Source organism: Hippocampus comes, unplaced genomic scaffold (genome assembly GCF_001891065.2).
Source record: "Hippocampus comes isolate QL1 unplaced genomic scaffold, H_comes_QL1_v1.1 scaffold108, whole genome shotgun sequence".
NCBI classification, from domain to species: Eukaryota; Metazoa; Chordata; class Actinopteri; order Syngnathiformes; family Syngnathidae; genus Hippocampus; species Hippocampus comes.
Genome location: NW_017805071.1, coordinates 980421 through 1004533, shown reverse-complemented (window position 1 = coordinate 1004533; position 24113 = coordinate 980421). Strand labels below are relative to the sequence as shown.

Genomic DNA, 24113 nt, shown 5'->3' with positions numbered 1-24113 from the left:
AATCGATTCACTCCAGCTCATGTGAACATGTTAAGTAGCATTGTGGATGGCTGGATGGATGAATTTCCCTCAGAGGGAACATTGACATTGACGAAGAAGTAACTAAACTAATGCAGTTAAATGTAGAATGTAAAAAAAGATACATATAAATCTCAATCCACGCTGATTGTGGTGATTTTATGACTAAATCTGTGGAATCATGCAAACGCACACATCTCCCCACACACGCGCATCTCCACACACACACACACACACACACACACCCGTGTGCCTGCTGTACTTACGCCAGGCTGCCTAAGCCACATCGTTGTAGCGTGCGGCGAGGCAGACGCATGTCGTTCTCCTCCACGTCCGTCCGCATCCGTCCACATCGGCGCTGACAGAGCATCATCGCTGCAACATGGCGACAGAGGTGAGACATGTTTCTTCTTCTTCTTTTCCACCTCCTGCACGTGCAATGCCTTGAGTCCAGGTTTGGCAGGTGGAAAAAAAAGTCAGCCTTTCTCTTACTGCTCCTTGTGGATTTTGTCATAAACGAATCTGCCTTTATTTTCCTTCATTTGAATGCATTTTCAGTTGCAGTTATTACTGTTTATTTTGCTTTAGTTGAAGTGCGAGGATGTAATTAAGAGCACCGATGAGGAATGGACTCATCAGCACCATGGACAGGGGCGGACTTGTTGTTCTCCTCTATTAAACATGAATGGATACATCATAAAACACTTTGCTGTCATGCCTTCTTCATTGACATCGCGGAAACAAATTCCCATTCGTCACTTGGCTGATGCAGAGTGGCCGGTTGTACTGTTTGCGCTCACTGGGCGCAACATTAGGTGCACCTGCACAATGCAAAAAAAAAATTAAAAAAAAAACAAAATTCTTTCCATAGCTGCTCATTTTTGTAAGACGTCCAACACTTCAATATAAATGCGTCACAATGTGCACAGGTCAGAATAAAAATGGCTTTAACCGATGAATTATCCATGACAGACAGCAGCCGTTCACGTCCATCAACCACTTTACATTCCTTCCTCTCCATCACTGTCTCCACCACTTTTTCCTCTCTTATTTTATCGAGGTCATAAATATGGCATTTGCACTTTTTTGCCTCAGCCTGTACAATCCAATGTTTTAAAAAGTGTGCATACTCATTCATATTCATACACATACTATCTTTAAAAATAAGAACTGGATCCAGAGGTATTGATTTTATATCGAGGTATTGATTGATTAGAACTTGAACAAGCCACCTTTTGCTTATTTGATCCATTTGTCAAAGTGTCAGACAAATGGCCGCTGAATGAGCTCGCTTCTGCTTTCGTCCTGTGATAAACGATGTCGATGTTTGCCACTGTCATCACGTGTGTCTATTAATAGATCAACTTGTGCGTTATGACGAGCAGCAGGCTGCGTTGTGTACAGAAAGAAAGAGGGAGGTTAAAAAAAATAATTAAATGAGGATATTTAAAGCACCGAGAGACAGCGCAATGTCGAGGCAGTGACTGAATTTCTTGGGCTGTGAGGAAGACTAAAATAGCAATGAGAATGTTATTCCTGGTTGTCAGTGAAACGGCGCGTCTTCTTGGCCTTCTTATATAATCTACGAAATACTTCATAAAGTTTTATGGCGCCCACTAGAAGTTTAGTCACTAAACTTTTGTGCAATAATGGTCTAAATTCAAACATCCATCAATATTCCATGAATGCTGATGACATGAAATGAATACAAACATCCGCTTGCCTATTTTGAGACCCAAATATAAATAAATGTGTACTGAGAAAAAAAAATCACCTCTTATTATACAGTTTACATTCAGTCTTTTTGTTTTATGCTGGGTTTTGTTCTCCGTTGTCATGTAATTCCCACTGTATGATGTCAAAGTCTCGGTTTATTTTCATTGCCTGCAGGTCTTGCAGCTTTGTGTCCGAATAGGTTTGTTCATTCATGAATCATCCCTTTTTTTCTTTTTTAAACTCATCCCTCTCCACTCACTATCCTCTGGAGCGGAGTAATTGAGATCAACAGAGAGTGGGTTTACAGTGTCCTACTTAACTCGCTGTTGCCTTTCCTCCCAGAGAAAAATGGCTGCTTGGGTGTAAACCACTCAACGGGCTTTTAAAGGAAAGTAGAGTAGCTGCCGGGTGCGATCAGGCCAAGTGCTTGTAAAGGATGCGCTGAGAGGGCTGACGATGTATCTCTGATGCCAAACTGACGGACAACACGGCGCAACTCAGTCCTGAGTGTGTTTTGTCTTGTCGCGTGAAGTTTCACAGCCTCCAGGAGATGCAGCGCAGCGCTTCCCTGGTGATGAAGGTCTTCGTGCAGAGGGACTACAGCGAGGGCACCGTCTGTTGCTTCCAGACCAAGTTCCCCCCCGAACTGGACAACAGAGTGAGTCGTGCCATTGCTAACTATTCCCGCTGCTGTTCACATTCACGTCCATACAGATATTTGTACTCGTTTCTATTTTATTTCCAACCTAGGTGATATTTTTAACCCTTTCAGGGTCAGCGGTTACTACAGCGGACAGCTTCATATTCGCTCCAACGGCATTTTTTCCCTTATGTTTCTTTTTATGTCCATCTGCTACGATTATACAGTCTATTATAGCCTTGCCAAGTACAGTAAGTCTTTTCGGTCAGACAGGCCACCTTCACACCATAGTAAATGTCTGCATCACTTCACTTTTAAATGTGCTTTGGCAGATGCTGAGAGGCTTTACATTCTGTTACCGCCAAATTGTTTCATATTGCAGACAAGAGGAGGGCTTCTAATTTGTCGCCGTCGAGTAGTAAATGTCTGCATCACTTCACTTTTAAATGTGCTTTGGCAGATGCTGAGAGGCTTTACATTCTGTTACCGCCAAGTTGTTTCATATTGCAGACAGAGGAGGGCTTATAATTTGTCGCCGTCGAAGCCAAGCAACACTTCCTGACTCTGATGACGTGCACGTTTTTGTTTCACAAGTAGATTGAGAGGAACCTGCTGGAGGAAACGGTGAAAACCCTCAACTCGTACTACCTGGAAGCCGAAAAAATTGGAGGCCAGTCGTACCTTGAAGGATGTCTGGCTTGTGCGACGGCCTACGTCATCTTTTTCTGCATGGAGACACGCTATGAAAAGGTAAATAAGAGACTGTCACAAAGCAATAGGATGATATACTGACTTGAGTGGAATTGAAGTAAAATGGAGAAAAGACGAGCACGTTGCATGCCTTATGGAGCCTTGCTTTCTTGCTTATTTTCTCAAAAGGCATTCGATCACTCTTTTTTTTTTTTGTATTACTACATTGCTGTAGTTCATTCAAGCATCATTATAAGTTGTGGAAATGATTTCATACGGAGCTGTGTTATATTTTTTGAAAACTGCATTCCTCCCCCAAATTGGTTTTAACCACCAATCAATTCCCTAATCCCCTCTCCAGTCGAGTAAAAAAGGTATATGCAGTACATGCGGAAATCGACCATGTTCCAGTCTGAGATGTTTCTGCCATGCAGCCAAAAATAGATGGATTCACCCAACCATCCGTTAGTCCTCATTTGGGTCATGGGTGACTTTGGGCAAGAGACAGGGTACACCCTGGATCGGATGACTGCAATGGCCTCGTGAGACTCATTGCTTGCAGTAGGAAAGCCGCGCCTTGCGTGCCTCCCACCCAGCCGATGAAGTGGTATCGGTTCATAGTATTGGAGCATCTTTCCGATTCCGATGTCCAATATCAGCACAGATCGCGCATCCTCATTTTTGTCAGTACAATCACTTGCCACCTGCAATAGTTCCTCTTTTCACCCGATTGCGTGCTTGAATGCACCCCCGCACATTGAGGTCGCAGTTGTTTGCACCCGCATGAGCCAGAGACACAGCAGATACAATCTGCTCGCGCGATAGCTTAATAGACCCTGCTGCGCAGGTGGGCGAAGCACGGCACGCCACTCGTACAGTATGTATCACGAACGTCCGTCCCGACAAAGGCCAGGTGATGATAGCAGAGTTGCATGCGCAACTTTGATCACCTGCTGCTGTTATTGGGTCAAACCGGAGCTGCGCAAAGTCCTGGCATGCCTCGGTTGGCCGATCTCTTCCACCCGCATCAATCACATCCCTGGTTTTGTCGCTTTTTCTAAACATTTCCTTATCAACCGAAGGCACTGGTGGCTGCGCCGAAGTGTACAAAGTTGTTTGTAGCTGTGATGAAGCCATGCGGAAAGGCTCTGCTCCAAGCTCTTTTCATGTCTTTTGTCCGCCGGTGGACGAGATGCTATCGGCCTCACTGGAGAGTGACTTGATTGACTCATTTGACAAATTGACCTCGGTTGAACGACGATGACAAGTGTAGCCACCCAAGATGATCTTCGATAAGAGGCCACACGCACCAGGGAGAGCGTGTGCAGAATCAGTGGAGCACCCAAAAGCCCGGATTCTTGCGGCGCACCTTCTCAATGGACGCTGATTGCTCCGAGCATGTTGGGATGTGCACTTGTGCACATGGCTGGGTTGCGCAACGCCGATAGCACGTGTCTATCTAGAACGTTTTGAAGAACATTTGAACATTGTTTAATGTCATACAAGTATGAAGAGAAGTTGACCCAAGAATTGGGAAAGAGTTCCGTGCAAAGGGCCACCGTTCCAGTCAGATGAACAGATGAGTTAAATAAATAAAGTTGAGAGAAAAAAAATTATTCCATAAATAACATGTTCCCCTTATTTAATTTGTTCATTTAAATTAGTCAACCAATCATTTAATCATACAAATTAAAAAAATAAACCAAAATACATGTTCAATTAGTTATTTTACTAGCATTTTTAATTATATTATTTTCAATAAAACTGTCAACCTAAAGGTTCTCAAACTTAAAAAAAAAATACTTGACTTCCAAAGTGCCATTGTAATGACCTCCATTAAAATACAGTCGCATTTTTTTGCACTGATGGCTTGCAAAAAGTGCAAATGTAACCATCCCTGCTTCGGTTGCTCACTTAACCAAAGAAATGATGCTATTGTACTCGATGACAGTTTGGAGCTCCACATTTAGTTTGACTGCATATTTCTGCGCCAGATTTTGGCTTATTAGTCCTCTGTCTTCTGACATTACAAATCTTTTTATTGGACTACAAGGCACATGCTTCCTCTGATGGTCTTACGGAACATTTTTTCATCTTCCCCCACTGGCTTTCCACGAAGTGTTGTAAATTAACACACAAGAGAGGGGAAAAAAAAGCACTTCGGTTTTATAACTTAGGAATTTGATTTGTCCATTTCGGGATCATTTTTCCGTCTTTTCCCTCTGCCAAATACAGAGAGAAGCGTTTACGACTGCGGTTTCTCCTTCGCGTTGGGTTTGCGGGGTCAGTACGTCGACAGCTGTGCCTGCAGCTGTGGAAGGCCTTTGCTCATCTCCAAGGAGCCGTTGTCAGGATTGCCGCAAAGCCGCTGTGGCTCTAATATCTCTTGGCGGAACACTGGAACGACCTTTAGTCAACCCAAAGAGGCAATGTTTACTTGTGCTCTCCGATAAATCAACACAAAACATGATTTTGCTGTTCAATAAATATGAAGATATGTTCATTTAATGACACAGATTCTTGTCAAGTGACTTTTTAATAGCCTCTATACTCATAGTTGGGTCATTGGAGTCTCTGTCCACCCATCAAGTGTGAAATTAAACAACCAAGCAGTTTTGCCAAATTTGTGACAGTGTGTCTGTGCAACTCAAATGAAAAAAAAAATCTTTGGAGAGCGGAAAAGAGAAACAATAACTGTAATAATGTGGTTGTGTCTAGAATTAGCCAATCACATGAGCACACAACTGCCACCATTTGAAGTGCCATTGATTAATTTCAAATAAATGTCAGCTGTTCTAGCTGCCTTGTGGCATTTGAACAAGGGTGTGTAGACTTTTTATATTCACTGATCCTGTTTGCTCACTATCAATGATGTGGCGGAGGATGTTTTTGTTTGAGGTTTCCATGGCCCACATAAACACATTGTAAGGTATGAACTGCTAATTTTATTGCTTTGCCAGCCCGCATATTTGTCCACACTCTGGGCTCTGTTCCCACCAGTACATGCCGCTTCTTTGCTTTTTCAATCCCCAATCTTCACCTCCAGTTAGCATAATAACAAAATCTATACTTGCTATTTGGCCATAGTAAGTAGTGACAGCGCAGGGGGTTATTGAGAAAAAAAACTGATGTACGTATTTATTTTTTAGGTTTTTTTTTCCCCCCCTCGCTACACAGATGTGCAAATGATCACGCTTGCCTTTTCACCAGCGCTGACAGCTTTCTTTGTGGCGGCGAGGCCCAGTGAAGTGCGGTTCAGCTGTCAGACACGCTTAGGCTGCTTCCAGGGGATGCGTGGCATATCAGCATTGATGTTGTCCACAGAGGCATATAGCCCGCGCTCAATAAGCTGCCCTAATTATGCCACTTAAATCTAATAGCTGTCCTTTCAGCATGACTGACCATCAGTCAGCACAAATCCTGTGGACATGTCGCAAGATGCTCTGCTGTCCCCGGCAAACACGTTATGCTGTGTGTGATGCAAGAAGGTTTTAGATAGCTGAACTTCATGGATTTTCTCGATGAGTAGAACAAATGGGACACTTTGCAATTTTACTGGTTTGAAATATTCAAAAGGGGAAACTTTAGTACACCGAGAAGAATGAAGAGTCCATCCATGCATTTTCTAATCCGCTTATATCCTCACGAGGGTCGCGGGCGTGCTGCAGCCTATTCCAGCTGTCTTGGGACACCCTGAACTGGCCAAACGCACGGCACACGCGGACGAACAACAATTTGCGCTCACATTCATGTCACCTAGGGACAATTTAGAGTGTTCCGTTAACCTGCCATGCATGTTTTTGGAATGTGAGAGGAAACCGGAATACCCGGAGAAAACCCACACAGGCACGGGATGTACACACAAATATTCATTACTTTAAAAATGATAATGCTTGTCATTTCAACGACCCATTGACTAATTATATTTTAATGGTGGTACCTTATCTGTTTTATTGATTTAGTGGTTTACATGTAAATCATTCAAACATCTCTAATATTAACTTTCTATGTTGAATTTCAGGTTTTGAGGAAGATAACGAGCTACATCCAGGATCAGAATGAGAAAATCTATGCCCCGCGAGGGCTGCTGATCACCGATCCCATCGAAAGGGGAATGCGAGTTGTATCCTTCAGAGAGGCTCCTGTCACTCAAACACCACAAGCACATAATAGTGCTTGGTAAAGCCGCGACTCTATTACAGCAGTGAGAACAGATAAGAGGCGGCAGTGGTGTCGAGGTCACGAAAGCCATTGTGGTGGGAGTCCTTGAAAATTCCACACAGGGGAAACACCTCCTCCTCTTTGTGAATGTCCACGAGGATGCCCTCCGAATGGCACTTACAGTAAACTCCCTCAGAGAGGCTGTTCAATAGCTGACTGTCATGACTCAAAGGGAATCTGAAACAGGGCTGTGGAGAAGAAGGGCATCGTCAAAAGTTTAGTGTGCGTGCGCACGTGTGTTTGAGGCATCTCGCTCTGCTTTATCTTTCCTGAAAATGAAAGGAGTAACTCTAATTGTCAGTGAGCGGTATGAATCTGCGCAGAGGCGGGTTAGACCTTGTGTTGGTAATTTTGCAGATGCACGCAAAAGAAAGGCGGTTGGCGCCATTGTTTATACAGTTGACTTTGTTTGCCGCCAATCAAAGCAGATCCTCTCATTGCATGGAGACAAATGACGCGTGCGGCAAATGACGCAGTCATCCGTGTGGCCCCGCATCGTCACTGCTTGTAACCAGGTACCCCCATAGCTGTTTATAACCGCTGGCAACTTCATGTGTGCTGAACCCCCTCCATATCAGGCTGTTACAGTCCAAATGCACTGGGGCCAAATGGATGGAGATGGAGCATTGGGTGAATTTTATTTAGGACCGCTTACGGCAATACTATTCTACTTAATTTGTGTACCTAACAAGTAGGAAATAACATGACTACCTTTATTATCTGCTCAGGAGAAGTTCTCGATAGATATCTTGTTTTAAATCGTCGATGATTTTATGCCAAGCTCAATAGGGGGAAGCTACAGCAGCTGACCTCTCCAATGAAAGCAATGCATGAATGTCATTCAAAATGAATGTTCGAACAAGGAGAAATAACCCTGAACATTTTCGTGAGGAAGATTGTTCTAACACAGAACACAATACCTGGCCTCTTACATCCGCTACTTACTTGTCTATAGTCATTGGCTGCCATATTGGGTACACAAGCACAAACAAATCCAAAAAGCTCCTGTTAGCTGAGGAGTCGCGAGTGTTGGCCAGCCAATAGCAAACAGCAGTGCTATTGATGATTCCGGTGGAGGTCCAATTAGCAGGTGAGGCTCCTGATGGAGTAATGTTTGAAAAAGCAGGATGGTAAACTTCTCTAGATGAACCAGAGAAAGGTTCAGATTGCTTTTCGCAGAAGATCAGCCGCGCAATGTAAGGTACAATAAGTACCGAATGGTATCCAGTAATTCTGCATTAACATGACAAAAGTATGTAAGGTGCACTGAAGTGTGCTAAGGCCAGATTTAGTGTGTCCTGCCGAATTCCCCCTTAACCTCTCTCGTAGCTGGAGATCAGCGTATTCGAGGACCGAGGCTCGGGCAGCTCCAGCCCCAGCAGCTGCGCATCGTCGACGGTGGCCAGCGCTCGGTGACTGGAGGGCCAGCGCCAGGCTTACGGGTACCACCACGGGGGAAGCGGGACGCTCGCCAATATCCGCATGCTGAAACACGAGAGCACCCGCTTTTGAGGGGGAGCCATGCAGAGATCTGCAATGCGCTACCTCGGCATCAGGAGGAAACGCACACTGAGTAAGACAAATATCAGATCATGGTTACAGTCGGCTGCCAACACTCACCATTTGTTTCAGTCTATTCCTTTTATTTCCCATGGGTCCGTCTTGGAGTTATTGCTGAGTCAGCAGACTTACACTTGATTAGACTTTGTGTGAACATGTAATTGACTAAAAAAGGGAGGGTGCGTTTCACTGCTGGTGCACTGTCAGGGTTGGTACAGCAATTCACTTCATCAGGGTTGAAAAACTACCACTCACTCCTCTACAGTCTTGCATTCAGAAGGCATTTAGCCGATGCTGCTCTCCTTACTGAATTTAGCCTCATTAGCTAGCAGAGCGTTTTAGATCAGTGATATGCTTCCCATGCACATCAGTGAACAAATTCAAAATGGGACAAAATATATAAACATGTCAAAATGTCCACTCAAACATGAAAAAAGATGACATGAAGTGATGATATTACATCCCTTTTGCTAAATCCGTTCAATGTAATACTCAGCTGAATCATTGGTGTATTTTTACATATTGAATTTTATTTGTTGGCTCATGCCAACATTTCGGAACTTGAAGTTACTCTGCAATTCCCATTCCTCGTCGCCGTGTCCGCACCGTTACTGCAGATGTGACTCCCACGTAAACTAAAATATTCTAGAGATTCGCCGAAATACACGCCGGGATAAAGACGTGAACGCTCATGTGTGCACACAGCTGCAGACATTCGTATCGGCCTGGGCCACAGGCAGTATTCTCGGAGGTTCAATATAGGCGCTGCAGGACTGCTTGTTTGTTTAGTTGTGTAGACCGCCGTCCCAGTGCTACCTCACATGCAATCAAGTCAAATAAATGTATTGGTTTGAAATTCGAAGTGTCAGACAAATGTGTACATAGCTAATCTCAAATGTCAAATCAAACCATGTACTGTAAGTAGTCAATGACTTGCTTGTTGGTCGATTTGAAAGAAAGTGACAAGTTGAAGGGGTCATTTTCATGTTCTCCTGTAATGCACTGTTGTAGCGCCCTCTAGGGTAAAATTGGTGCCACTGTTGTTTTGTTTCCGCCCTCTTCACCACTTGCTCGCGTTGTATTCTTTGAGCTCATTTTCTTGTCCAGACATTCGCCATGGCTGCACATCTTTAAGTGGTGCCTCAGTAACTTATCAAAATAGAAATATAACAACAACACCCGCAAGGTCGAGTTGTGCGAGTGTGCATCCTCCTGAGCTTTTGATGCTTTCATGTTTCATCCCAGTGGATGGTATCTCATCCTGGTGCTGATGGACTGAGTCATTTCAAATGACTCTCCTCTGCCAGTGAGCCACAAACAGGCTTGATGGACAATGTACATGAACAAAAAGAAAAAGAGAAAAGAGAAAAGCAGCATGAAGAGAATTGTGCCGCACGTGCTTGTTAAAAATGATTTAAGAGCGAGACTGTACAAAAAGTATATGCTTGGAAATTGTGTCATTTATGCTACTGTTTAGTATTTATCATTTCATAATTCTTAGTTTTTATGGAGTTTCTTTAAAATCAAATGTCAATCTTGTCACCATCATATAATTCTACAGGTGAGATTGTGACGCTCAACATAGGGTTGTTTTGATGTTTTTTATTTTATTTTTATTTTTTGCATATTACCTCTAAACTTTTCTACAATTATATTATTTATTAATTTTTTTTATATACTGTATTTTCTCATGGAGTAGATATAATTGTGAGATATAGATATAATATAAATTGTAAATTTCCCCCGTGTGGGACAAATAAAGGATACTGTATCTTAATAATAACATACTGTAATATAATCATAAAAATGTGATCATTCCATTGCAATTGGTTGTTGTGCAATGGATTGTCATGTGTGTCCCTACTGTTGTAAAGGTTTGATTAAATTGTGTGTACGTGTGTGTGTGTGTGGGGGGGTATTCATAATACAATATCATGTACAGTAATACAATATGATTGCCATTAATAAGGTGCTTGATGAAAATAATGTACTGTATTGTAGTCAATGCAATCATACTTTAAGTATTATTCTAAGGCGCAGGTGTCAAACTCAAGGCCCGGGGGCCAAATCTGGCCCGCCACATAATTTTATGTGGCGCGCGAAAACCAATCAAGGATGTCAACTTCCATGATGATTCCTAAAATCTGTACCAAAATTTGAAATGATCATATGTAATAAATGAGAGCTGTTGTCAGCATTTTCTTGTTACCGAACCCCTCATAGTTATTATTCTTGACTTACTTATGTGGTTTCACAATCATAATGGCCCTCCAAGGGAAATGGCAAGTACCATGTGGCTGGCGACAAAAATGGGTTTGACACCCCAGTTCTAAGGCATCCGACATCAGATCATTGTTTTGTTGTAAAATCCAAACGCAGCTTTACCGATGCCATGACTGCCCTGCAGGCAGGCGGTGAGTGTTGCTTTTTATTCCAGTGCACAGGCCGCTATTTGGAGAAATGCGGTCCAGTGGACCTCCGCATACTCACGGTTCAGCCACTGTGGGATCTTCTCCTCGCAGACTGAGGTTTTTTTTTTCAATATTTTTTTTTTATTTCTGATTTTGAGGGGGGAGCCAATCACCATTCTTCAAGATTTTTTTTAAATCTATTTATTTTTAACCAATGGACATTTGTTTATCTACTACTTGAAAAAACAAGTGGCGGTCCGGAAAGAAAAAAAGTGCCATTTTTCTTTCAACACAGGAGGAGATGTACTACATATTGATATGTGGCCAGTGGTTTTCAGCGCAGGAATCTGATTAATGAAGACAAGCAAAGGAAGTGGAGATTCATTGGCACGTAAATGTGTTCGGAGAACCTCGCTCGATCACACTCTCCATTAACCTCCGTGCCAAAACAAGGATAACGCCTGTGTGCCAAGTCATGATGTATAGTCCACTTTTATGTACATTCCCACATTTGTTTATCTTTGTACTGTATTGGAGAGTCACATTCTGGCCAACCTGTAAACGAATACTGCATATCGTGCTTTTTTTTCTATTGAAATCGTTTTGTAAACCGTCTTCCGAAAGTGATCAAAGATGAGGCAAGAAAGTGGCTTGGCCGAATGGGAAGATGCTGACTCAGGCAGACAAAGGGTGAAATGATGAGTCACGCTGCACGGTTGAACTAAAGACAAGTCAAGAAGGATTTATGCAGCATTATTGGTGTGTTATTAAAGATGATTAGCACATCAAAAGTGACTTGTGGGTTTTCTTCTTTGTAATTGTCGATGTGTAGCTACCGCAAGAGACGTGAAGCTGATGCTTTGTATCCGGATGCTTCTGAAATGAATGCACTCCGAGGTCAGTTGAGGACCGGGTTTGAAATGGGCACACACTCACACACATCAGTGGGTATACAAGCTCGGTTTGTTTGTGGCTTGGGTTTGGGCGGTTTGCAATCATTTACCGTCAGTGAGTGGAAAGAAATTTTGCCTGCCGACCAACTACATCTGTCATCTCGCTCCAAATCCTGATTCCAACATCTGGCTCTTAAATTGTTAATTACTCCAGTGTGTTACAACTTAGCCCATGTAAAAATCGTTTCTATCTGAAATATTAGGATTTTACAATATTCAAATGTTTGCACATTATTGTATCTGGATACAATTGAATTCAGGTAATATACTATTATTTATATTCAATATTTACACATCTCATGGACGCTTCACGAGTTACAAAATCCAATGACAACCAATCAATATTTCTACCTAATGATCACTTTAGTTAATTGAACATAATTACAACTCTAATATTAAAAATATTGTTGAACTAAGACCTTAATTGTGACGATGTTGTATTTGGCTTTGAAATTTAAAACAGTTGAAAATAGTCACTGATTGTACAAAAATACTTGCCTGGCTTCACAGGCAACGCGGGGCTCAGTTTGCACTCCATGATGGCATGAGTGTGAGTGTCAATAGCTGTTTGTCTCGAGATGTGACCTGTGATTGATTGGCGACCAGTCCAAATGCTGAAATTGGATAAGCAGTATAGAAAACAAATGTATGGATAAAAAGTCAACCTAAAGTGACCGACAATTGATTCATTTGGCATTTATTTCATTTGTATGCTTCTATCTTCCGTATTTCATGAATCAGTTAAAAGCGTTCATTTTGGTAAATGCTGACACAAGTCACTTTGTTGATGAAGTTGCAATTTTTTTTATTCTCAAACGTTTATTAAAAATGTGAAATCACAACAGAAGTTGTCTCCGGTCACTTGGAGCAGGTCAAAGGTCACATGCCTCACATCATAAAAGACTAAGGACCAACAGAACTGACAACCATGAAAATCGCGCGCGTGTGTGTATGTGTGTGTGTGTGTGTGTGTGTGTGTGTGTGTGTGTGTGTGTGTGTGTAGCGTATCCATCATGGCCCACTCATAAAGCCAATGATGAAGCTGTTCTGGCAAACTATGAGACATCTCCACACCTGCGTGAATGTCCAAAGGTCACTTTGACGCCACTGAGCAGCTTTCAGCCTCCTCATAGGCCTCATCACCCGGACCCCCCCCCCTCCCATTTTGTTTATTTTTTTGTTTTTGCTCCAATTGTTTTGTATCCATCTTTTCAATTTCCCTGTTTTCTTGGCTGCACGTCGCTCCTTCCTTTTAGTCGACTTCCTCTCCGCCCTTCCTGCTTTAGACAAGAAATATAGGTCGTCTATTACATCATGTGTCTGGATGGAGAAAATAAACCGATATTGATTGGTTGAAATGCTTCTACCGGTGAATGAGTAGAAAGTCTGTAAACTGCATTTCTGCAGTGTTGTAAGATGATTGAGACTGGCAGCGGTGCTTGGCACAAGCAGCACCGTGCTTATAATGAAGTGCCCCATTGTGCGCTTGCTTTGAATGCAAAGTCCCGACACAGCCCGCGCCTGGCATCGGACAAAAGCCAGAACTGCACTTTCCAAATTCTTCTGTGTCCGGAATCATACATGAATAAACATTTACCGGTAATTCATTACCGCCGCCCATACTGTAAGTAACCTCTGCAAACATCTTGAATTCAATCCGAGACATGTAAATCTGGCAATCCTTGGTTAGAATTTAACGTTTGGCTGAGCATCGTCAACTACTTTATCGACATTCAAATTCTAGATCGGGGTGAAAATGTTTTCTCTCAAAGCTGGCTTTTTCACGTTGCTGTTCTGTGTGACACGGAATAAAGGTGACACATGTATGACTTGTGCCATGCTGCCTGTAAACCTTTAGCCATGTAGACGTTCTGTATGAAAGGCACGAGCGTGAAATGTTGAACCAAAACACATTACTTTTGTCTTACTAAAGTACGTTAGCTTAACGCTAGCACACCTTGCAAAATTTTATCGACTAAGGAAACTGGCATTGGTTCAATTATTAACTTTTTAACAACATATATGTGAACACAAGCAGAAGTGGCGGCCCGGTGGTTCAGTGGTTAGCGCGTCGACCTCACAGTGCAGAGGTGCAGGGTTCAATTCCAGCTCCCGCCTCCCTGTGTGGAGTTTGCATGTTCTTCCCCGGGCCTGCGTGGGTGTTCTCTGGGTACTCTGGATTCTTCCCACATTCTATAAACATGCATGGCAGGTTAATGGAACACTCTAATTTGTCCTGAGGTGTGAGTGGGAGCGTGAATGGTTGTTTGTCTATGTGTGCCGTGCATTTGGCTGGCAACCGGTTCAGGGTGTCCCCTGCCGACTGCCCAAAGGCGGCTAGGATGGGCTCCAGCACCCCCCGCGACCTATGTGAGGATAAGCGGATCAGAAAATGGATGGATGGATGGACAAGCAGAACCAAGTCATGCAGAGCATGCAACAATACTCAGAGGCTTGTATTCTTTATCCTCCGTGAAAAAAAAAAAGGAGTACCATAGTTGACACAGTCCAGTGTGTCATCATCAAATCTGCACATAGTATGTATGTATGTATTTATATATTATTCTGCCCTCTGAGGGTCCTGGAATTGATTAATCATGGCATTGGTGTCTTTGCGCCTTTTAGTCTCAGTGAAATTATTCCCATTCATCGTCATTCTTCATAATATTTTGTCATTTTGCTCACAAAATATTGAGGTCAGAAATAATGAATGGGTCTTTTCAGCACAAAATGCATGGATTGTTCTTCTCACTGCAAGCCAGTGATTACAATAATGCAAAGTGATTCCTTGTTGAACAGCAAGTTTTGAATGCATGTATTCAACATTATTTATAAATTCCACCTTTAAAACCACACCCCAGTGAAACCTGCAGCTTCAGTCCGGCACCTTTTATTTATTGTACTTCGTTTCAATTTTGGCAGATTCTTCTGTGCCCTGCCTGTTAACGTTGGCATAAAAAAAAACCCTCTGAATTTATTTAACCGCAACCTGATTGACAGCCCTTGTGTTGACCTCCTCCAAGTTTTAGGGGCAAAATAAAAAGCAGTTTTAATGCGACGCCACCAATCAGCTCGCTTCCAAGTGACATAGACGTTTTTGTGTTTAGAGCCGGGAAACATAAATGACGCCTCTCATTTCGCTAATATTGCACATTAGCTTGTTTTATTACGAATGCTGTCCTAACATGACGAAAATGGTCTGTAATTTCAGCTGTTAACTCTGCAGTCAGTCACAATTCTACTGCTGCTTCATCACTGATCTGAGTTGCTTTAATCGTGCTCATTAGATCAGCCAGAGTCAAATGTAATCAAATCACACGAGGTGAGCCGATGCCATTATGATTATCCAGCAATCTATTTTATTTTTGCTTTTCATCACTGTCGGAAGAGGATGGAAACCTGAATCACACAACTGACACATGAAGGCAGGAGACCATTTAATGCACATTTACACCGATGGACAAGTTGGACTCTTCAATGATCATATTTTGGACCGTCTACATGTGCAAAGAGAGATTTCAAAATTGTTGTTCAAAACAGACCTGAACTCTTATCCATTTTGCTGCCATGACTAAAAACGGCTTAAAAATCTGAAACGCATAATGAATTTGTCAAACAACAGTATGTGAAATAAAGAAGAACATTTGCGTGTTATTGATAGACTGTTTTTATTTCTGCTCATTATAGTTGATGATTTTGTTTATTTGTCTTATTTTGCAGCAAAAAGTAATGGGAAATAATATGTGAAATATTGTAAACAGGAAGTTGAAAAGAGAATCATGAAATGCAATTAAATGTTATTTGTTTCATATTATAGAGGATTTATTTAAATATCACTGCTCTCTCATGAAATATGGTCGACGGGATAATGCACAAAACACAGAAAAATGCGAGAAAACACATACAAATTAAGAAAATAACATTGCAGATTGCAAAATACACACAAACAAATAAACCCATGCAGATATAAAAAACTTAAATTAGTTGAAATTGAAACACTGGACTCTCCTTCCAGTACAGAGAACTGAACAGGTTATAACACTTCAACCTAAACTCATGTTCACATCACATAAACTCTGTGACTGCAACTACAAATAAAATGTAAACATCCAAAAAGTTCTGGTTTATTTTGACATTTATTCTTCAACAAATCCACTTGTGCTCTTTTCCTTTCAGGAAAAATATTCAACATACTGTACTGTGTCTCCACCTGCATAGCTACTCTCTCTTGTGGTTTTTACTTCAGCGCTGAAGTTGAATGTTGACATTGTGTTCTTGTAGGAATTGGAGGAGTTTAAACGCATGCAGGTTGTTTCGGACATGTGCGCATTGTGTTCCAGTGTTGCTTCAGTTTGCACAAATATTGCATCGTCGGGGCACATATAAAAGATGCACACACACACTTAGCATCCCCTTCTCACAGAAAAGGATCTATTGGACATCATTCAATAACACCATTTTAAAAGGTCGAGTTTCCTCTCAAGCCAAAATTCATCACAGCATTCCGTTATTGCATTCACTGATGTCTTTCTGTCATCATGTGCACTTCCACTCTTCCCAAAAACGATGTAATCTTTCTTCCAGATAAGTCTGAAGTGGTCGAGCAGAGATGTGCGTCACTGTCATTTTTTCCCTTTTTATTTTCTTGAGGATTAGCTCATACTTTGAACAATCCTCTGATGGCTTTTCAGTTAGCGCCCTTTGCCATGTTTCCCACTGGGATAGTTGTTTCCAGAGGACAAATGTGCCATTAGATGTTACTGTATTCAGTTAAACACATTTTTTTTTCTTGTTATCCTTATTCTAGCCACAAACTTGACCAAAAAAATGACTGCCCAGTTTGGCACATGTATGGGGAAATAAAAACCATTGCGGGGCACACAAACCTATTTTTAAAAAAAGATATGCGACAAATAACAACGGCAAAAATCTGCGCCTGTTCTTACTAACCCCGCCGACAATCGTGCGTCTCGTTCCTGAACTCGTTCTCTGCTGTAGTACCGAGACTGACCTGCAGGAGAAAGCACAGTGTCCCAGCTCCTCCAGACTGCCGGCAAATACAAAAAAAGAAGAAATAGAAGCAGCTAGGCTAAATATTTACTTATCTTGTACTATAACTGCGTTATGATTGTAAACTCTTCTCGTTGCCATTTTTATTCTGGTAAGTGAAATGATTGAGACATTATCCAAGCAACACAGCTAGTTGCTCCTCTATTTGTACCCGCTTCCTATTTGGTTATCGTTAGCATTTCACATTTTCGAGATTAACATTGTCAGCCCTGATCATTTTCAGAGCTGATTGGTGAAGAAAAGTCATTTTTAGCACAATCTAAACCGCAGCATAATCGCTCAGAACTCGAAACTTTCAGAAACATCTGATCATCAGGCCTGAATGACCAGTGTGCTAACATGATCAAATTAGGCCCGATTATCGAGAATATCATATTTATACACCAGTAAACCTATTGTAAAGCATTGATATTTCCTTGTTAAAAATTGATCTTTATTGTACAGGCAAGAAACACTGAACACTAATGGCAAATGAAACAAAATCAATTTGATGAATGCTCTTTGTTGTAAGTGAGCAAAAGATATCTAAAATAAAATACTGGAATTGATTGAATCTAATATGCAGGGCCCAGCTGCTAACGCTCTCTGCAGCAGTTCCTTGGCTTGCAGAGAAAGCATGACTCCATTGCAGCTCCATCTAACATCCTCTGTATGAGACTTTAATTGTTTCAATACCATTTAGTTGTCATTAAAAACATCTGAAAGCTCTCTTTTTATACTTTTATTTACAGGTGTAGTCTGTGGTCTGGATCCAGCTTGTTAACAGATAAACGGATTATTGTCATGACCAGCGTTGTGAGCTCAGATGAAATGTGTGACACTTTCGACCAAAGTGCACAAACATTTTTAAGATGGCCATGAATCACACAATCTCACACACTAGCCTGAAGGAGTTTAGTGGATCCTCAGCCAAAAAGACATGATGAAGCTCTGTGATGATGGTAAAGGCAGTCAAAACTGGATGAGAGCGCAGTTGAGAATTGTGAGTATTCCAAGGAGAATTTATCCCTGGAGAATCATTTGGAAGGTTTAGAGAACACGCTGTCAGCCGCTTCATGCTTTTGGTCATCATTCGAGCCAAAATAGTTCTCGAAACTGTTTTAAGAATCATGCGGCTGTGAAGCATAGTTCACATCCCTGTGATGAATTCTACAATTGCACCGTTATGAACAGGGGTAGGCAAACTTTTCTAAAATTATATCTAAATAGTTAAAATTTGTATCTAAGTACTTAAATCTAATGTTCCTAGCTTTGTCCCATGAATGCGATAAGTTTAATGGTGATTCTTTGTGTCGTTCAACGACTTTTTATTGAACTAGCTGAACCAGGTGCACGGTAGTACACGTTTGAGAGACATATTAACCCTTTCTTTGCCAGCTGAGCTAAAACAAGATTGTGCCGATGTTCATATTTTGAAATGATGTTCATTCTGTACTGTAACGCTGACAATGGTGCACATATAAAGATAATTAACCGTTAAATGATTTAAATAATCGCGGGTGAATATTTTCTAAATTGTCATTCATTACAGAATTTTTTGTCACTCTTAATTTTATTAAGCTCTTAAAATGGGTACTTTTATAGCAGAGACATTGGCTCGTGTGTTTTTTTTTTAAATTTTCGTTGTAGCTGCAAAAGTGTATAAGAGCAATCTGCTGTGTTTTATAGCATGCAATAAATACTTGTCGATGTGTTAAATGACTGACGAGCATTCTGAACAATTGTAGAAAGTGGAAAGGCTTGAACTAGTTTTAAAAGTATTTCACTGCTGTCTTTTATGCTGTCGTCATGACCTTTGTGAAATGGGCAGGAAAATCCCCCAGGCAACGTTAAATGGTCACTTTCGTTTGATTTGATTTCCAAGAAGGAGACTTTATTTCGGGAATATCATGCTGCTCAATTAAAAAAAAAGATTTTCTCCTTGAACTTAATGTCTTTAAAATTGACGTGGTGAACTCAGTAAACTTAATTTAAAAGACAGTCGTAATTATTCTTCAAAGCAAATCATTTATAATGATTGTTAGACTGCTAAACAAAGCCAAATGTGCTGTCGTTTGTACTCTGTTATACGAGAATGCTCAACATACTCGTTGGGCTTCTGAGAATTATTGGAATGAAAGAAACTAACTTTCAAATGCTAACCACTGTCAAATTGTAACGAAACAATATTATAATATGTAATGGTGAAAATAATGTTTTGACTCTAATTGCATGTCTGCCATGTTTAATTTGATTTTACATTTATTCAGGGCACATGCAGGGAGCGCCCACAAACACGGTGAAGCTCATGTTAATGGGATCAAATATAATTTCGTGATTAGTTGTTTTTAGTGAGGTCATGTGGACTCCCATAAATAAAATTAAACCTCATGCCATTACACAAAAAGAAAGTGTTCATCTTTGCTGTGCTGTCGAATTATTAATAGTTAACGAAATGTAACCCACCACCGCTGACAGATGGTCTGGCATATGTTCCCTAGCGCACACACAACACACACACACACGCTCACACACGCTCACAACCTGTAGCTTGGAGACCTGGTGTTCCTCAGCATCCTGGTAAGCCCTAACGGAGAATGAGAGCGGCATTGTGCACATACAGACGGCTGCCTCAAAGTGTCCCTAATGATTGTGGCCGGTGGAGCCAGAGGCTTCGTTGCAGTGGTTTTTACTCGCTGCAGCCCCCACTTATTGAATTGGACTCAGCTCAAATCCCACTGAGATATATGCCAGGCGACGACAAAAGGGCTGTGCGGCTCTAACGCAGTTAATTCTAGCATGCTCCCTGCAAGTTCCTGTCGAGCCCCAAAAGTGATGCATGGTGGGAAAACACGACCGATATCACAGCTCCATTGAGCTTGTTTTAGGATGAAAAGGAGGAGAAGGAGGAGGAGAGAATGTTTTCTTCAAGAGTTTCTGTGGAAAAAGGAGGTTCCTACAGTAGTCCACTCTGGAGATGGTTCGAGATGAGAAGAAGCACGCCGAAGGGTGATAGCCAGAAAGAAATGGCCGACCATGTGCGTTCCGCAGAGGATCGCGTCTTCCCAAAGTAAGCCACCTGGGCTGCAAAGAGAAGAAATTGGCCAACATGCGTGCCTTAATGGCTACCAGTGTAATCACATGGGAAAGGAGGATTAGGGATGCAAGGCAGCGGGCGTGCAGGGATTAGACCAGGTCAGAGATGTTAGCACCGTGAAATAGTTGACGTCAAGCTAATATAGTGGAACCTCTGAGCTTGAATTCATTCCGGGACTCTGGCTGCCCTTGGATTTGTTTTTCACATCGCAGCTTTATCAAGTCATAGTCAAACAAGTGTTAAAAGACCTGAACGCATGGTATTAAAGAAGGCATTGTTAGTTTATTTTTAATTTTTCACACTAAAATGTAATTAGATGAAAACTAAAATTGTCCTACAAAATATACGGTGGATTCCCAGAGACAGAATTCAAAGCACTGTTTCCCTAAAACTGCATCATCATACTGCCGAGACCACCATGGTGGATTTAGGTCCACTGCACACTGACACGGCCAAACACGACTCTATTGCACAATCTCGAATAGTTTTGAATTGACGTTCCACCCGCATAGTTTCACGGCCATTAACGTGTGATTCAAATTTCAAACCGCAACAAAGCCAGTCACTCGGAAACGTGACCTAAGTCAACTGCACCTTGGTCACTCACCCACACATGCAGACCCATCATCGTTGGGCTCAAAGCCTTGAGTGCATCTTCTCTTGGCGCGGCATTTAAAGCTGCCGTAGGTGTTTGTGCAAACAGGGCGGTCAGAGGGGCACACAGAGGGGAACTGGGTACATTCATCTTTATCTGAAGAACAGGAGGAGGTGACAAAGGAGGAGGGAAAGACCCCGGATGATGATTCGGACACATAAACGCCACAACCATCTGACGTTTTTGAACTTACCAATGCAGCGTCCATTTTCATTCAGAGCAAAGCCAGGACCGCACTGCAAGAGAAACTCCGTTTACCCCAGAGCGTACAAAGAAACAACACCGGAATGTGTTTTTATGCTCCAATGGTGTCAGGGTTGATGTGACCACGTGGGACGACTGTACCTCTATTTCCACAGTGGGGGTGACCTCATCGTCATCTTTCGGATAGTGGATCTCCAGCACAGAGTTGATCTCTGACAGTTCCAAGGGTCGAGCAACGGAGACTCCATCTGGCCAGTACACTTCCACATTTGTGGCCACATCCTTACCTTAGATATATGGGCAAGCACAGACCATATGTTAACCCTCAATTGCCGTTGATAGCCACATATCTTTTCTATAGTAATGGTTTGACAATGTCAAAATGGCAGATTTTTGCATAGTCCTGTATTGTGTGTCCATGTAAAGCCAAATTTTTAGCGCAGGGTTATTCCTCTTTACCAAGAATCTTAATTCAAGTGGCATTTGTCATGTAAACACAGGTTATTTTGTCAGGCAGCGATCTAGCCAGCAGGGGTGCCTTGAAATATTTCAGCTTTACTTGCTCCCATATGTCACTCTGTGGTTGAGAGGTGGTGAGTGACTGATGCCTTGAGCAAGTGTGCAGCTCTCTTGTGAGGTCAGGATGGTGCCAAAAGTTTGCTTGTATGTATTTTCGGCCTTACAGGAGAGGCCTTGGAGAGACGATCTGGTCTTGGGTGGGCCGAACCGGGAGCCAGTTTGTCACAAGGCAGGCTAGTTTCCAGCGCCAGCACCTGTCCCCCCCACCAATCCCTCGCAGAGATACCTCACTCTCCCTCGGGTGTCCAATCACACCAAAGGTAACAGCCCGATGCTTTACTCATGACTTTTTGTACTTTCCGACTCTGCTTATTCAATTTCTCGCCATCTGCATGTCATCAGTAGCGATGTCATCCGTTTTCATAATCAACTGATTGTTTCCTGTAAAAATCCATGTTTACGTTTCACTTCACTGTTCATCAGACAGTGGTGAGCTTTGTAGTGATCCAATTAATTATTCTCAGTTGCAGCAAGAGCAGAAAAAAAGCACATGGCCAAAAGTAGTTGGACGCATGGTCATTACACCGATACGGTGACGCCTTCAGCTTCTGTCCATTCATTCATCCAAATTTTTGTAAGGTGACTGATCTTGGGACGGCACCCGAAGGTCTTTTGAGTGACACCGAACTCATCCGAGCATGCCTTGATAAATATTTTATTGCCTCATCACCACTTGCAAGAAGATCTTGATCTTTCTTCTTTCTTACCGAGGCCGAAGTGTGCGACCGGTTCCATTTCACAGAGGTACCCCGACCCTCCATCGATGATACGCGTATGCGGTCCACTCCTCTTGGTGTACACCACCACTTTAGCTCCTCTGGCAAAAGCACCAAACTTGGTCCGGGGAATCACACGCAGCCATGAGTTTGTGGTCCCCTTTAGGACAGACACCAATAAGGAACATTAAGTAGTACCTTCAAGAGCCTCTCGGGAATTTTGTGTGAGTCAATATTTTAGAATGAAAATACACTGAATTTTATGGAGGATATTCTTTTAAAATGTGTTTAACTATTGTCATTCCCATTTCCTAAGTTTACCTAAAATGGCAAAAGATATCCATAAACCTAGCAACAAAAAATGACCAAATGACAACTTTTGTCACCTCATGTTGAAGTGTCATTTGAGATTGTTGTGTTGAATTTCAATTCGAAATGTGCATATGTATCCTCCAGATACATATACTCTTATAACTGCTGGATTTTAATCCAAATTGGGTGAAATATCTCATCCAGCGTTAGGTCCAAAATGGACTGAGACAATGTTGGGTAATTGAGGATTTGAGTCAAGACTTCAAGCATACTGATGAGTTAAAGCTACCAAAAAATGTGTTATCAGTATAGCTGTGGTTAAAACTAATATTGTTCGAAGTGCCGATCAGCTTCAGTCCGCACAAATCAGGTCTCCAACTCCGTCTGTTCGGTCAAAATAATAAACCCAACCTTCGGTAAAAGTAATTCAGTCTGGCCCAGGTCCACAGCTACCTATTGAGTGGGTTTGGAAAACAATCCAGTTTATTTTATGTGTATACCAATTTTCACTTCACTGTGTGTGTGCGTGCTATACATGATACAATACAATACAGTATGTGTCTCTACAGTATATATTCCTGGATGATTTAGTTTGACATTATTGATTCGACAATAGTTGTGAAGGGTTAACACTCACGAGGTTGACTTTGTAAATGGAAAGCGGCTGCGCTGCACTTTCACCATGAGACACCAGGAGCTCTAGACGACCGTCTCCATCAAAGTCTGTGGCGACAGCTCCTGGAGAATCAACATCATAACGACAGTACATTAAATGGACAATACACAGACTTGCAGACTAAGAGGAAATTCTTAGTGGGGTTTTAGTGCCATCTAGTGGCGGATGGAAGAACAACCACTTGTCGCTGCATTTTCTGATCTCTCGTGTTACAAGACCCAATTTTTCATCCACTCACCAGTTCCTCGTCCCTCTGGTTCAGAAGCTTCGCCCACATTCAGCTCCTCTAATTGGGGGTCTGCATGCTCTCTCCTGCTCACCCTGCCAGTGAGATAAGTGAGCACGCTGTTAATAAGATCACTGTCACACTGCTGTCAATGACCCACTGACGACATTAGGGACACTTCATAGGTTTGCAGTCTCCTTTCATTTGAGTCTCCTCTGATAAGTAACACGAGTAAAGATACAAAGCAATTGTGATGAGAATGCGTTTTATTTGAATGAAATGTGAAACGCAAATATTTCTTGAACATGGCACAAGTTTCACTCAAATGTAATTCTGTTCTAAGAAAATTGCAACTCATTTTACTTAAATGTAGTAGTAGCCTGTCACACA

General features: G+C 42.0%; 2 protein-coding genes and 2 long non-coding RNA genes across 6 annotated transcripts in view; 3 read left to right on the top strand and 1 right to left on the bottom strand.

The window, feature by feature from the left end:
* Nucleotides 1–209: 209 nt before the first annotated feature.
* LOC109512667 (golgin subfamily A member 7B) lies at nt 210–10930 on the top strand. The gene is made up of 5 exons (XM_019864567.1): nt 210–412; nt 2267–2392; nt 2972–3124; nt 7086–7187; nt 8615–10930. Exons 1-5 carry the CDS (start codon nt 401–403, stop codon nt 8699–8701), a joined length of 480 nt encoding a protein of 159 aa, XP_019720126.1. The 5' UTR covers nt 210–400; the 3' UTR covers nt 8702–10930.
* Nucleotides 10931–11104: 174 nt separating this feature from the next.
* LOC109512677 (uncharacterized) lies at nt 11105–12051 on the top strand. The gene is made up of 2 exons (XR_002167575.1): nt 11105–11263; nt 11558–12051. It is a non-coding gene; the product is annotated as an uncharacterized LOC109512677 (long non-coding RNA).
* A 3922-nt stretch (nt 12052–15973) lies between these two features.
* The window catches only part of LOC109512664 (uncharacterized), a 57343-nt gene continuing 49203 nt past the window's right edge, over nt 15974–24113 (top strand). For all 3 annotated transcript variants that reach the window (XR_002167572.1, XR_002167571.1, XR_002167570.1), the window contains exons 1-3: nt 15974–17370; nt 19529–19557; nt 21370–22053. This is a non-coding gene — a long non-coding RNA (uncharacterized LOC109512664). The remainder of the gene's footprint in view (nt 17371–19528; nt 19558–21369; nt 22054–24113) is intronic.
* LOC109512663 (cartilage acidic protein 1-like) overlaps nt 18895–24113 on the bottom strand; it is a 42060-nt gene continuing 36841 nt past the window's right edge. Inside the window, exons 9-15 of the mRNA XM_019864562.1 lie at nt 23736–23818; nt 23459–23559; nt 22501–22669; nt 21356–21501; nt 21204–21246; nt 20963–21106; nt 18895–20342 (exon numbers count right to left, since the gene is read on the bottom strand). Of these exons, the coding sequence (XP_019720121.1) occupies nt 20215–20342; nt 20963–21106; nt 21204–21246; nt 21356–21501; nt 22501–22669; nt 23459–23559; nt 23736–23818 (814 nt within the window). The 3' untranslated portion in view covers nt 18895–20214. The remainder of the gene's footprint in view (nt 20343–20962; nt 21107–21203; nt 21247–21355; nt 21502–22500; nt 22670–23458; nt 23560–23735; nt 23819–24113) is intronic.

Coding starts and splice junctions, on each gene's coding strand:
- LOC109512667 (XM_019864567.1), top strand. Junction 3,125..7,085: donor TGGAGACACGCTATGAAAAG/GTAAATAAGAGA, acceptor GTTGAATTTCAG/GTTTTGAGGAAGATAACGAG. Junction 7,188..8,614: donor TCGAAAGGGGAATGCGAGTT/GTATCCTTCAGA, acceptor CCTCTCTCGTAG/CTGGAGATCAGCGTATTCGA.